This window comes from Sus scrofa, chromosome 18 (genome assembly GCF_000003025.6).
Source record: "Sus scrofa isolate TJ Tabasco breed Duroc chromosome 18, Sscrofa11.1, whole genome shotgun sequence".
In the NCBI taxonomy this organism is placed as follows: Eukaryota; Metazoa; Chordata; class Mammalia; order Artiodactyla; family Suidae; genus Sus; species Sus scrofa.
Window position 1 is genome coordinate 6,038,316 of NC_010460.4, and position 14,341 is coordinate 6,052,656.

General features: G+C 57.5%; 1 protein-coding gene across 9 annotated transcripts; it reads left to right on the forward strand.

Annotated features, from left to right (window-relative positions):
- ASB10 (ankyrin repeat and SOCS box containing 10) lies at nt 938-12,020 on the forward strand. Of its 9 annotated transcripts, XR_002340294.1 has the most exons (8): nt 938-1,646; nt 1,832-2,070; nt 2,224-2,491; nt 3,797-3,859; nt 5,310-5,515; nt 5,968-11,130; nt 11,358-11,543; nt 11,689-12,020. XR_002340294.1 is itself a non-coding variant. In XM_013990752.2 (6 exons), the coding sequence occupies exons 1-5, from the start codon at nt 1,233-1,235 to the stop codon at nt 11,541-11,543; spliced, it is 1,350 nt and encodes a 449-aa protein (XP_013846206.1). In that variant the 5' UTR covers nt 1,135-1,232; the 3' UTR covers nt 11,689-12,020. The 9 variants fall into 9 exon arrangements, 3 of the variants coding, with proteins under 3 accessions (XP_013846206.1, XP_005657749.1, XP_020934451.1); XR_002340293.1 differs by lacking the exon at nt 3,797-3,859 and having other exon boundaries at nt 1,096-1,646; XR_002340292.1 differs by lacking the exon at nt 3,797-3,859 and having other exon boundaries at nt 1,104-1,494.

Here is a 14,341-nt window from a genome sequence, read left to right on the forward strand (position 1 = left end):
GGGTGGGGAGAGAAGGTTCTAGAAGAACAGGCAGGTGTTGTAACCAGAGCAAGGGCTGTGAGTAGACCCAGTGCCTTCTCTAGAGAGTTCTCCACAACCTTCCTCCAAAAATCACCCTCCCACTCTCACTGGCTCGAGTTCTGCTCCCCTTCCTCTGACCCAGAGCTGGCTCCTCAGGGGGCTGGAGGGGACATAGCCTCCTGCCCTTGGGCAGAAGTCCACCCTCGGGGGCTGGAGTCCGGGGGACTCGGAGAGTGGGAATAAGATGCCCCCGAGGGCCGGGCTTTCTCCAAAGAAGCTGTGCGGGGAGGGTGTGAATAAAGGTCAAGGTGAGAGGCAGGTGTGGAGACACCACTGGGCAGGAGCCAGAGCGCCTGTGCTGGGCAGTGGTCCCCAGGGGCTGGCTTTGAGTCTCCTTTCTCTCTTTTCTCCCCAAGTGGAAGTAGTCTCATTGTCCTCCGGTGCCTGAATGGGCAGGGCCCTCCCTCCTCCTCCTCACTCTCCAGGTAGAAATGCCAGGGGAGACCCGGGGTCACTCCGGAGATGGGGGGAGTCCGTCCCTAGGCGGGCAGCCTGCAGGCTGAGCCCTGCTTCACCGCCAGAAAGCCCCTGGAGGGGCTTCCTCTTGGAGCGGGATGTTCTCTGCCTCTGTCACTCCTGTGGACCCCTCCCTTGCGTTTGCAAGTGGGAAGGCGCAGGGCTCATGGGTGACGTTGGGGAGGGCAGGAAAAGTTATCTGGTACCCACATACCCTCCCTCTGGGATCAGAGCCCGGGCCGCAGGTGGCCTGCCTGGGGGAGCAATGGTGGATGAGAAAGAGTGTGAAACAGCAGTGTGAGAGCCTACATCCCTGCCCCCATTCTAGTCCCAGCCCTGCACCGAGGTGTCACGCCTTGAGACAGAGCCCTCCCCGTCTCTGGGCTCTGTTTTCGTTTACCTGTGAAGTTGTGGCTGGGACACCAGTCCTGGGGGGGTCCCTTTCAGCCCTGATGTGTCCAGCTCCAGCATGAAGCTCCACCCTTACTCCATTCCAGGCTCCTCCCTAATTCCCACCCCCAGCCAGAGGCCTCCTTCCCTGGCACTGTCAAGTGGGACCTTCAGGGCTATTTATGGCCTGGCCTCTGAGTGCCCCCGCCCCTCCCACACTGGGTCTCTGCCTGGCTGGGGCCCAGCACCACCGCCCAGTCTGCCAGAGGCCTTGCCCTGGGTCCTGCTGCTCTGGCTCTCTGTCCATGAACCTGGCCATGCCGGGGAGAAGGAGCTCCCCTCCGCGGTGGGGACACCATGTGGGGTCCCGGGTTTGGGGGCCCCAGTCCTGCCCAGCCCGGGTGCCCCGTCCGCCTTCGCCGCTGCTGTGCCAGGACATGGCACTGCAGAACGCCCTGTACACCGGAGACCTGGCCCGGCTGCACGAGCTGTTTCCCCCGCACAGCACGGCTGACCTGCTGCTGGAGAGCCGGGCTGCCGAGCCTCGCTGGAGCTGCCACCAGAGGGGTGAGGGGCGCCGGGGGCACCGGGTACCTAGCACTTAAGGGGAAGGAGAGGCCCCTGGCTGCTGCTCTCCCACCCCGAGGCTGACCAAGACCTTGGCCCAAGAGAGGAGTCATGCGGAGCCCAGAATAGCTCCGGCTGAACCCAGCGGCCAGGTCAGGCTCCGCTCCGGGACACTCTCCCCGCATCTGTCCCTGTCCCCCTCCTCCTCTCCCTGTCTCTGCCTTTGGCCCCTACCTCTCCTCCCCCCAGGCTCACCCTCGGCCCTCATGAGCTGGTCCCCAGAAGAGTGCAGGGGGCAGGGCGAGCCCCCCGGCGACACACATGCCCTCTGTGCCAGGCTGGTGGAGAAGCCCAGCAGAGGGCCCGCAGAGCGCCCGGAGTCCGGCTCGGGCCCTATCGTCACCCGCACGGCCTCGGGACCCGCCCTGGCCTTCTGGCAGGCGGTGCTGGCCGGGGACGTGGGCGCCGTCTCCCGCATCCTCGGCGACTCCAGCACCGGCCTGGCTCCGGATTCCGTCTTTGATACCAGCGACCCGGAGCGATGGAGGGATTTCCGCTTCAACATCCGCGCTCTGAGTACGGGGCCAGGGGCACGGGGGTCTGAGCGGGAGAGGGAAGCCTGGCGAAGAGGCTCTGGGCTCCCTCTGCTGAGCCTCGCCCGCCTCCCCCGTCGCCTGGCGGCTCCTCGCCTCCTCCGGGGTCTGAGGCCCACGTCCCTTCTCTCCCCAGGACTCTGGTCTCTGACGTACGAGGAGGAGCTCACCACCCCTCTGCACGTGGCCGCCAGCCGGGGCCACAAGGAGGTTCTGCAGCTGCTGCTGAGGCGGCGGGCGAGGCCCGACGGCGCCCCCGGGGGCCGCACCGCCCTGCACGAGGCCTGCACTGCCGGCCACGCTGACTGTGCCCACGTGCTGCTGGTGGCAGGAGCCGACCCCAACATCCCTGACCAGGATGGGAAACGCCCCTTGCACCTCTGCGGGGGCACTGGCAGCCTTGAGTGAGTGACCCCTCACCCCAGCCCCCGGCATTCTTGGGGGTGCCGAGGGATCTCGTCAGGGGCCGGTGGACCCGGTGAGCTGGGACGGATGGTTGGGGGCTTGGGGGCGGTCAGGATACGAGTGGTCCCTGGGCCATCCCACCGCTGACCCAGGGAACTTAGGAATGGCCTGGGCTTGGAATGGTTTCTGCTCCCCCGGGGGGAGGAGAGCTGTGGCAGGGCCCAGCTGCAGGGCCCACGCATTGGGGGAAGCTGTGGATCCATGACAGGGAGGCTGTGTGCTGTAAAGTTTTCCTTTTTCTGAGCTTATCCTATGCCCAGGCACTGTGCTGAGTAACAGAGCGGTAACAAAGGCATGATTCTGCCCACAGGCAATTGACTGTCCAGTGATCCAGAGAGTCTGTGGTGGTCCTTGAGGTCAGGGTCTGGTTCTCAGCTTGGCAGTTCTGGCATTTCCACATTGGCAGGCGCCCTCAGATAAATGGGCTCAGGGACTGAGCCCAACTAACCAAACTCACAAGAAACTGATGGCAATACCCAAATGCGACCATGTATTATTTACTGTGGGGGATATTCCTTTACAGTTACCCAAATAATTACGCACTCTGTATAAGGGACCTTGGAGAATGAGTCCTCACAATACTTTGGTGAGCCTAGAATCCTGGCAAAGGGACCCTTGGCAAATTGATGAACTAATGGTACTTAGGGCAGAAGACTTTTCTCGACACGCTATACACCTGCTGAATTTCGCTTCTTGCTCCTGAATGGCACCACATCTTTTTATCTTTGGTTCCCCTTTTCGTGGACAAATTCCCTCCCGTTAACTTCATCGGCCTTCAGAGGATTCCACTGACTGACTCATATCGTGGTTGAAGACGAGTTGTACGCCAGCATGACCTATAGAAACATACCCCGAGGAGTTCCCACTGTGGCTCAGTGGCTTAAGAACCTGACTAGTATCCATGAGCATGTAGGTTCAGTCCCTGGCCTTGCTCAGTGGGTTAAGAATCTGGCATTGCCATGAGCTGTGGTGTAGGTTGCAGACGCGGCTGGGATCTGGCATTGCTGTGGCTGTGGTATAGGCCGGTGACTACAGCTCCAATTCGACCCCTAGCCTGGGAACTTCCATATGCTGCACGTGTGGTTGTAAAAAGAAAAAAAAATGCATACCATAAGCCACATACATAATTTACAATTTTCCATTAGCCCTATTTAGACATGAAAAAGAAACAGATGAAATTCATTTCTATTTGTCTTTTTAATTTTATTGGCACATAGTTGATGTACAATGTTCTGTCGTTTCAGGTGTCATTTTTAAAGAGTGGTAACACGTAATGTTTACCGTCTTAACCATTTCTCAGTGTTCAGGTCAGTGGCAGTAAGTACATTCACATTGTTGTGTAAGTGTCACCACCATCCAATTCCTGAACTTTCTTCGTCCAGAAAACCTGAAATTCTGCATCCTTTGAGCAGAGCAACCCCTCCCCCGGCCCCTGGCCACCACCGGTGCCTTTCAGACTCCATGACTTGCACTGCTCTCTGCACCTCTTAGGAGTGGAATCGTACAGTATTTGGCCTTCTGTGACTGGCTTATTTCAGTTCATATCATGTCCTGAGGTTCTTCCAGGCTATACAGCCTGAAACAGAATTTCCTTCCCATTTAAAGGCTGAGCGATAGGCCGTTGTACGTATGTACCGCGTCTTCTTTAACCATTCATCTGCTGGTGGACATTTACGTTGCTTCCATGGTTTGGCTGTTGTGAATAATGCTGCTATGAATACGGGTGTATAAATATCTGTGGAACAAGTGAAACTAATTTTAATAACATACTTTTTATTTTTACTTTTTAAAATTTTATGGCCACACCCAAGGCATAAGGAAGTTCCCTGGCCAGTGACTGAATCTAAGCCACAGCTGCGGCAATGCCTGATCCCTTGATTCACTGCACTGGGCTGGCAATCAAGTCTGCTCCTCTGCAGTGATCCAAGCCGCTGCAGTCGGATTCTTTTTTTTTTTTTTTTTTTGTCTTTTCTAGGGCCATTCCCGTGACATATGGAGGTTCCCAGGCTAGGGGTATAATCAGAGCTGTAGCTGCCAGCCTACACCACAGCCACAGCAACACAGGATCCAAGCTGCATCTGCAACCTACACCACAGGTCATGGCAACGCCAGATCCTTAACCCACTCAGCGAGGCCAGGGATCAAACCCACAACCTCATAGTTCCTAGTGGGTTTCATTAACCACTGAGCCACGACGGGAACTCCTGCAGTCAGATTCTTAACCCACTGTGCCATAGCAGGAACTCCAATTTTAACATATTTTATCTAATGCAATGTATCCAAAAATGTTTATTTTGACATCTCATCAATATCAAAACAAATGAGATATTTTACATTCTTTTTCTGTACTAAGTCTTCAAAATCAGTGTGTATTCTGAACTCACAGCAGGTCTCAATTAGGACTCACCACTCTTCAGGCGCTCACTAGCCACATGTGGCTGGAGGCCACTGACCTGGACAATGCAGTTCTGTGCAATCCCACCTTTTAGTTCTGGCCACGTTCCGGCCCAGCCTCCCTGAGCTCACACTCCGAGATAATCATTCCTTCCTCTTTTGAGTAAGCAAATGTATTTCTTGAACTCTTTTGGAGAATTTCAAACATATAGAAAGGTGGCCAGGATCACAGAGTGCGCCCCCTTATGGTCCATCACCATCAATACCACCTGCTCCCCCGCTCCGCCCCCCACTGCAGCTCTGTGAACTCTCAGGCATTGTCTCATCCGCTGCTCACAGCCACCTCTTTTGTCTCCATATTAGCAATTATCCCCATTCTACAGATGAAGAGACTGGCGCTCAAAGAGGCTAAGTTCCCTTAGCCTTGAATTTCAGGGCACACGGCCTTACGGGAACACGCCGTCTTCCATGAGGTCCTTCTGGGAGCAGATCTGGCTGGCCAGTTTTGGTCTTGTTCTTTCTCCCACGGCCCCAACTGCCATTTGTGCCAACCTGTGCCCCCCACTCCTGTGAGTTCCAGCAAGCGGAGCCCTCCGTCTGCCCTGCTGCCCCGGGGCCCCGAAGCCAGCTCCTTCCTTACTAGCTGTGTGAACGTGCCAAGACCCGCACACCCTCGGGGTCTCAGTTTCCTCATCCAAACCTGCCCTAGGAATGTGTGAGGTGGGGCGAGTCAGTGCCCAGCCCACAGCAGGCATCGGGTCTGTGTACTGGCTGCTGATACCCTTCAGTCCCACCCAGGGTCCAGGGCGCTGCTCCCGCAGGGTCCGTGGACTCGCAAGCGAACTGCCAATGCTGCAGGATGTTTCTGGGCTGCCTCATGAGGCAGGATGGAGGGTGAGAGGCAGGCAGCAGCAGGAGCCACCCAAGGGCCCCCCGGCTTGGCTGTGCTCAGACCGGCAGGAACACAGGGGTGATGCTCTGTGCCCCTTTTTCCTCCCCCTGGCCATGTCGCCCTCACTAGGTGTGCAGAGCTGCTCCTGAGGTTTGGAGCCAAAGTGGATGGTCGGTCCGAGGAGGAGGAGGAGACCCCTTTGCATGTGGCCGCACGGCTGGGTCATGTGGAGCTGGCAAACCTACTTCTAAGACGGGGCGCCTGCCCCAATGCCCGCGATGCCGAAGGCTGGACCCCGCTGCTGGCTGCCTGTGACACCCGCTGCACGTCCCCCGCTGACGCCGAGGCCACCACTGCCCGCTGCCTCCAGCTGTGCCACTTGCTGCTCTCAGCCGGGGCTGACGCCGATGCTGCTGACCAGGACAGGCGGCGGCCCCTGCACCTGGCCTGTCGCCGTGGCCACGCGGCCGTCGTGGAGCTGCTCCTGTCCTACGGCGTCAGTGCCAACGCCATGGACTATGGGGGACACACAGCCCTGCACTGTGCACTGCAGGGCCCGGCAGCGGCCCTGGCCCAGAGCCCGGAGCGCACAGTGCGGGCTCTGCTCAACCATGGGGCCGTGCGCGTGTGGCCTGGGGCTCTCCCCAAGGTACGGGGCTGGGGCCAAAGGGAGGGTGTGGGGGGCACAGACCTGGGCTCCAGCTTGTTCAGGATGCAGCTCCAAACCATGGCACAAAGGTCAGTACTTTGTTTTTCATTCATCAAGTGACCAAAGCCCAACGAGGGCAAAGGTGAGGACACACACCAGCAGCAGGTGCATGTGCACAGGCGTGTGCACAGGTGTTTACACCAGGAGCTTGTGCACATACAGGTGTTGGCATGTAGGTATGTGTACACATGCGTGTGTGATGAAGGCAGACTGGGGGGCCAGTGGGGCCAGATTATTAGGGCTCCGAAGAAACCTGTGGAGCCAGGGCTGATGTGGGCGGCAGGGGGCAGCTGCTTCATCAGGGGAGAGAGCTGATGAAAGAAGCAGTTAGGAAGCGCCCCCTGGCAGTGGGACACGCCAGGCACAGGAGACCCTCCTCCAGGGCAGAGCCTGGGTCTTGAGGTTCAAGGCCTCCTGGCCATCTGCTGATGGGCATGGCCCTTGTTTCCAAGAGCTTAACGGAACAGACACCACAAGACCAGCAGCTGCTAGCCTGGCATCAGAGACAATGCCTCCCACTGTCAATTTCCAATCTCGGATTTTACGTTAATATCCCCGAGGTGAGTTCAACCTGAAGCTCTGTGCTGCAGATACCCTGGAAGGGGGCTCCGCCCATGCTGTGCCATGTCTGGAGGGGGCACTGGTCCTGGGGTGGGGACCCTGGTTCTCCAAGGAGCTGGGTCAGGTGGTTTAGGGGAGCAGGCCAGGGGCAGGTCCCCCTCCCCACCTCCAGGCTTGAACCCTCCACTCCCGCCCAGTCCTGGATGTTGCCCTGCTGTCCCGGCCTCTCCCCCTCACTCACAAACCTAGAAGCATCTGTCTAGATTCCTGAGCAAGACCAAATAATTAAACAGCCGGAGAGTTCGGCAGATTGGTCTCCCCTTTGGGAAAATACAAGAAAATCAACAATTAACACTAATTAATCTCCTATTAACACCAGATAATTAGGAGACGAGCAATTCCCTGTAATCTGACGGTGGCTGTGACAGCTAATGATTTCCCCTTTGGGAAGGGGGTGGGAGAAGGGGCGGAGCAGCCAACAATTTTCCTGGGACCCAGCTGCCCGCCCCCCTCCAGCCCTGTTCACCCTCCCTGGGGGACAAGGAGGCCGGCACAGCAAAGTGTGCCCCATTCGTGCCCTCATCTGGGCTCCACAGCATTCCAGGCGATCCAAAGTCGGCATCCGTGGGCCGCAACCTGCAGCTGCTCCCGGCTTGGCAGGGGCCCCTTCCCCCAGTGAGCACCTCCTTGCTGCAGGGTGGCCTCCACGGCCAGTGTGTGGTCACAGCCAGCCCCAGCCCATCCCCGGGGAGCCACCATTCAGGACTGGGTGCTTGGAAGACCTGGAGCCAGGGTCTGGCCTTTACACATGTTTGTGTGACAAAGACCAGACCCTGGAATTCTGGGAACCCAGGTTCTTTGCGTGTGATACAGTCTTGACCTAAAGGTGACAAAAAGCCATCGGATCCCAGTGAGAAATTAGGAACAAGCACAGCCCTGACACATCCAGACTCTGTTCTAAGGTGTGTCACCTGCAGCATGGGGTCCCTCAACCCTTCCAACACCTGCGAGGTAGGGGGCAACGAGGGAGCTCAGGACACGACCTGTGTGACCCTCAGCAAGTTATTTAATCTCTCCAGGCCTCAACTTACTCAGCTTTTATTTACTTATTTTTTTTAGGGCCACACCCTAGGCCCTAATTCCCAGGCTAGAGGTCAAATCTGAGCTTCAGCTGCCAGCCTCCACCACAGCTCACAGCAACACCAGATCCGAGCTGCATCTGCGACCTGCACCGCAGCTTGTGGCAATGCCAGATCCTTAACCCACTGAGTGAGGCCAGGGATCAAACCTGCATCCTCACGGACACTGTCGGGTTCTTAACCCGCTGAACCACAACAGGAATTCCAGTTTCCTCACTTTTAAAACAGGAGCCTCCTTCACAGGGGGAGCAGGAGAATCAGTAAGTCATGCGTATAAAGCCCTTGGGTCAAGGCCTAACCTGGAGTTACTACCGCTCAATACGTGTTGCCAGGATTGTGCTAAAGTTAATGTAGATGAAGGCGCTTGGAAAACTCCCCAGTGTAGGGTATCATTAGACAAGCGGGACAGCGGTGCAGGCTAGTTACCTGCCGGAGGCTTCCTGGAGGGGATGGGATTTGGGGTGAGCAGGGCTTGGTGAGACCGAGAGGCCTTCCTCGACAGCCATCTAGGATGCTTAGCCCCTGAGCCTACCCGTTTTCTTTGCTGCAGCATATGCATGAGGGGTTATTTGTGGGTGTGTTGTATTTTCCTTCTGGAAGAGAAACTCTCAGGAATCCCAGAGTGGGTTAGGAAGGGTGGAGGGACCGGTGTGAAGGGCAGGCAAGAGCAGGAAAGTTCAATGTCTCCAGCTTGTTCTTTCCCGGCTCCACAGAGGAGTGAGGCAGGGGACTCAGGGGAGAGGCCAGGCCAGGCAGATGGGCTAGGGCAGCTCCAGAAAGCGCTGCCCAGATGCAGGGCCGGAAGCAGGGGCAATGCTTTGTCCAGGGGGCTTACTTCCTGGACAAGACCTTCCACAGGCTCCCAGGACCCAGCAGCGCCCAGCACTTGCAGCCCTCCCAGCCTGCCGGGCAGAACCTTCTCCACTCCTTGCAGGCAGGGGTGTTAGAGGCCCTAGTGTTGCAGGCAAGTGTGCACAGGGGTGGAGGTTGTGTCCAGGAATGCTGCCTAAGAGACGGAACTCAGCGGTTGTCAGGTTTTTCAAAGGGTCTGTGGCCACTGCCTGTAGCTTGAGATACAGTGAGAAATGGAGTGGCTGAAGCATGAATCTGTTGATAGGTATTACCTGCAGGCATGGACTGGATGATGGTTCCTGTGTATGTCCAAGCTGTGCATGGTTGCCTTTCTGGCCAGGGAGATGGTGCCCTGGCATGGGCTGTGCCCCCAGCGTGGCTCACCCTGTGGAGCGCAGGCCACCTCCTCAGAGAGGCCTTCCTTGACAGCCATCTAGGATGCTTAGCCCCTGAGCCTACCCGTTTTCTTTGCTGCAGCATATGCATGAGTGGTTATTTGTGGATGTGTTATATTTTCCTTCTGGAAGAGAAACTCCCAGGCAACAAGGACCTGCCTCTCCTCCTCACTGCTGGGTCCCCAGGGCCTGACCCATAGTGACCCTCGGCAGATATCTGCTGAATGAAGAAATGAAAAAATGAATCCGGCTTGGAGTTCCTGGGGTGGTGCAGCAGTAACAAACCTGACTAGTATCCATGAAGACCCGGGTTCGATACCTGGGCTCACTCAGCGGATTAAGGATCTGGCGTTGCCGGTGAGCTGTGGTGTGGGTTGCAGATGAGGCTTGGATCCCACGTTGCTGTGGCTGTGGTGCAGCTCCAATTCGACCCCTAGCCTGGGAATCTCCATATGCTGCAGGTGCAACCCTAAAAAGACAAACGCAAACAAAAAGAATGAATCTGACTCCCACCTGATCCCACACCCCTGATCCCCCATGTCAGGCCTCTGCTGGCCTCTTCCTTTCTCCTTAGATGCCCCCCTGGCTCCCGAGTTCTCCCAGCCTTTACAGCCCAAGCCCGCATCTCTGTGAACCCCTCCCAGCCCTCCAGTCTCCGCGTCTCACCTGGCATCAGGCAGATTCTGCCCGTACAGTGATGGATCTTTTTATCCGCTCAGGAGCTCCAGCCCCAGGTCAGGGACCCCTTGCCCCCCAGGAAGACCCCACAGAGAGCCCTGTAGAGGCAGACAGGAGAGCAGGATGGCATAGTAGTTAAGGGCAAGGAGCCACACCGCCGGGCCTGGATTGCTGGAACTACAGCTCAGGCAAGTTACTTCACTTCTCTGTGCCTCAGTTTCCCTTGTCTGTAAAATAGGGATAAGAACAGTCCATCCCTGGCAGGGACAGGGATTAAGTGCGAAGAACCATTTGGGGTCAATTATGCACAAAAGCAATGTTAGCTGTGTTAGCAAAGTGCTGCTGATTTCCTGCCACGGCCGTAGCAGAGTACCACAGACTGGCTGTCTTAATAGAAACGTGCTCCGTTACAGGTCTGGAGGCTGGGAGTTTGGAATCTTCGAGTCGGCAGGGTTGGCTTCTTCTGGAGGTTTCAAAGGAAAGTCTGTCCTAACTTTGGGTGGCGGTCCATGGCCCTTGGCCCGAGACGCCTCGCTTTAATCTCTGCCTCTGTCATCACGTGACCTTCTCCCCATGCGTCCGTTTTCTCCTCTAAAGACAGCAGTCGTCTCGGATTACGACCCACTCCAGCCACCTCATTTTTAACTTGATTCCATCTGCAAAGACCCTAGTTCTAAAGAGGTGACATTGATAAGTACTGGGATGACAATGTCAGCAGATCTTTGGGGAACACAATTCAACCCACGAGAGCTGTTCCTTGGCTGTCTAGTGGTTCTGTGCGGGCTGATGGGGGCCCAGCCTGGAGGTCACCCCTGGAGCCCTGACTCAGCTCTGCCCCCTGCAGGTGCTGGAGCGCTGGTGCACGTCCCCTCGCACCATTGAGGTCCTGATGAACACCTACAGCGTCATGCAGCTTCCCGAGGAGGCCGTGGGTCTGGTGCCTCCGGAAACTCTGCAGGTCAGATTCTAGGACCCTGACCACACTCAGCCCCCTAAAGGGAAGCCCTGTGGGTCCCCCCAACTCTGCACCACAGAAGTTACTCAGAAAAAGAAAGCTCACAGAGTGAACCCCCCAAACACTCGCTCCTTCTAAGTAGACCCCCACTGGCCCCCAGACGCCCCTCTCCAGCAGAAGCAGGTGCCACTGGTCCAAGGCTGCCTCTGAGCCCCTCGTTCTGTCCCCAGAAGCACCACCACTTCTACTCCTCCCTCTTCGCCTTGGCGAGGCAGCCCAGATCGCTGCAGCATCTGAGCCGCTGTGCCCTCCGTGCTCACCTGGCCACCTGCCTGCCCCACGCCCTGCCCCGCCTGCCGCTGCCACCCCGCCTGCTCCGCTACCTGCAGCTGGATTTCGAGGATGTGCTCTACTAGGTGAGGCCTGGCTTCTGCGGAAAGTCCCAGCCTTCGGGGTGGGGGTGGGAGGTGAATGGTCTCAGGCAAGGGCTGGGGGTGGACCTCTGCACGGAACCACCCAACCTCCCAGACCACCTGCCTCTCTGAACACCCCTTCTTCCAGATGTCCACTGCCTTTTGCAAGAGCCTGAAAGCAGATGCCCCAGGCCCTAGGGCATGCCAGCCTGCTTCTCACAGCACCTGGAACTCAGCACTGCGTGGAACGGACTCAGGCTGGGGTGGCCTCTCAGCAGGAGGTCCTGCTCCACAGGCAGATGTGGACGTGGTCGTTCCCACCAGGAGAGGCGGATGGACCATGTGGCCAGGTGACCTCTGGTGGAGAGAGTGCTAGGACTCATGGCAAGTGACACCCTCCTCTTGGGGGTCTCCTGAGGCCCCCCTCCAGCCTGTCCCAGCCCTGCGGGCACATTAAACATCTCCAGACTGGTGGTGTTCGGTGCTGTCTCCAAGAGCCCTTCCTCTGAGCTGGCTGGCTCACAGGGGACTCAAGATGGGCAGATTTCGGAGTTCCTGTCGTGGCGCAGTGCTTAACGAATCTGACTAGGAACCATAAGGTTGTGGGTTTGATCCCTGGCCTTGCTCAGTGGGTTAAGGATCCAGCGTTGCCGTGAGCTGTGGTGTAGGTCACAGACGTGGCTCGGATCCCAAGTTGCTGTGGCTGTGGTGTAGGCTGGCGGCTACAGCTCCGATTAGACCCCTAGCCTGGGAATCTCCATATGCCGCGAGAGTGGCCCCAGAAAAGGCAAAAAGACAAAAAAAAAAAAAAAAAAAAAAAAAAAAAAAAGGGCAGATTTAGGGTGTTCCCATGGTGGCTCAGTGGTAATGAACCCAACTAGTATCCATGAGGAGTCGCAGACGCGGCTCAGATCTGGTGTTGCTTGTGACCATGGCATAGGCCCGCAGCTGCAGCTCCACTTCCAGCCCTAGACTGGGAATTTTTAGATGCCACGGGTGCTGCCCTAAAAAAAATAAAAATTAAATAAATGGGCAGATGTATGGGGTCGCCCTGGATCTACCCCATGGTGCCAGCTGTATTACCTATCTCCTTTGGCATCTACTCCTCTTTGAAGGATCCCAGGCCGACCTGCCCCTCTGGTCCATGACGTGGGTAAATAGCCACCAGGTGAGACAGCGTTAGAAAAGTCCTGAAGGAGAGCTGGCCAGAGGACGCAGGAGCAGAGAGGCTTGGGTAGGGCAGAGCCACTGCAGAACAAGGCAGCGGAGACTGTGGAGCAGGACAGATCAGGCGGCCTGGTGCAGGGCAATGAGGCGAGGGTGGGTGCCCACCCCAGCAAGTGCAGCCAGGCACCACGGCTCAGGTGAGAGTGAAAGGCCCCGGCTTAGAAAAACCAAGACAACTTTACTATTGTGTGTCCCATAGGTCAGGGGCCACCAGATGCACACCTGGTTCCTGCCTCTCTTGCTTCTGCTCCTGCAATTAGGAGCTGAGCTGAGAGTTAATACCCCTGAGTTCTAGTCCCGGCTCCTCCATGAACTTGTGGAACATAAGCCTCTTCCCGTCTCTGGGCCCAAGTTTCTGCATCTGTAAAACATGAGAGAAGAAGCGGTACCAGGATGTTTTTGTTGTTGCTTGTCTTATTAGGGCTGCACCTGCGGCATAGGAAGTTTCCCAGGCAAGGGTGCAAATCCGAGCCACAGCTGCCAGCCTACACCACAGCCACAGCAACGCTGGCTCCCAGCCGTGTCTGTGACCTACACCACAGCTCATGGCAACCTGATCCTTAACCCACCGAGCAAGGCCAGGGATGGAACCGCATCCTCATGGATGCTAGTCAGATTCGTTTCCACGGAGCCATGACGGGAACTCTGGTACCAGGAATTTAAGAACTTGCAGGCGGGCCCCAGTAGCCAGGAATCCACAGGAGGGAGGTGGAGTGGCTCAGAGCCACAGAGCAGCCAGTCCAGTGCACTGTGATCCGTGACGTCAAGGGCCGCTGGGCAGGTTTCCCAGGACCCCGGAGTGCGCAGGCGTGGGAGGTCACAACTTTCCCACCAACTGCTGGGAGGTAGCGGAGGGCGGGGCCAAAAAGGTGCGAGGCGGAGGGGCGGGGCCAGAGGCGGGGGCGGGGCCAGAGGCGAGACGCTGCAGGACCAAACCGAGCTCGAGAGGGAGTCGAGCGCAGATGCAGAGAAGCGGGGCAGAGGTGAGTGGGCCCTGATTCCTACCTGGCCACATGGGCCTGGGGCTGGCGGTCCTGTTTGGGCTTCCAAGTGTGGACACGGAGTGAGGACAGGACAGCCTGATGGGAGGGCCCAGGCCCAGAACCCAGGCCCACAAGCCGTGGGCCCTGACTGAGGCCTGGACCCTCAGCTGTAGATGCTTCAGCCCGGGCCTGGCCCCACAGGCCCACCTCACAAGGCTAGGAGATGGGTCAGGAAGTGGTTTCCACCAGATTTCTACTCATTGCTCCCGGCCTTTCCCCGGGGAGCCCCTTCTTACCCCAGCGCGCGGGGTGGGGGTGGGGGGAAGTCCTGGGGAGAATGCCCCTTTGTGCCTTCCTCTGTCCAGCAGCGGTTTGAGCGCCTCCTGTGGCCTGGACAATGGTCCCCACTCGAGGGTGCTTTTTAGTGGGGACAGAGGCACTAAGCAAACAGGCAGGAAAGTATCAGAGTGATAAGCCCTCCCTAGAGGAATTCATGGGTGACTGCCAGGGTGATTGGGAGCTATGCGAGCTCAGGTGATGCCGCAGCCTCCTCTTCCAATGGGTGACATTTAACCTGAGGCCTGAATGACA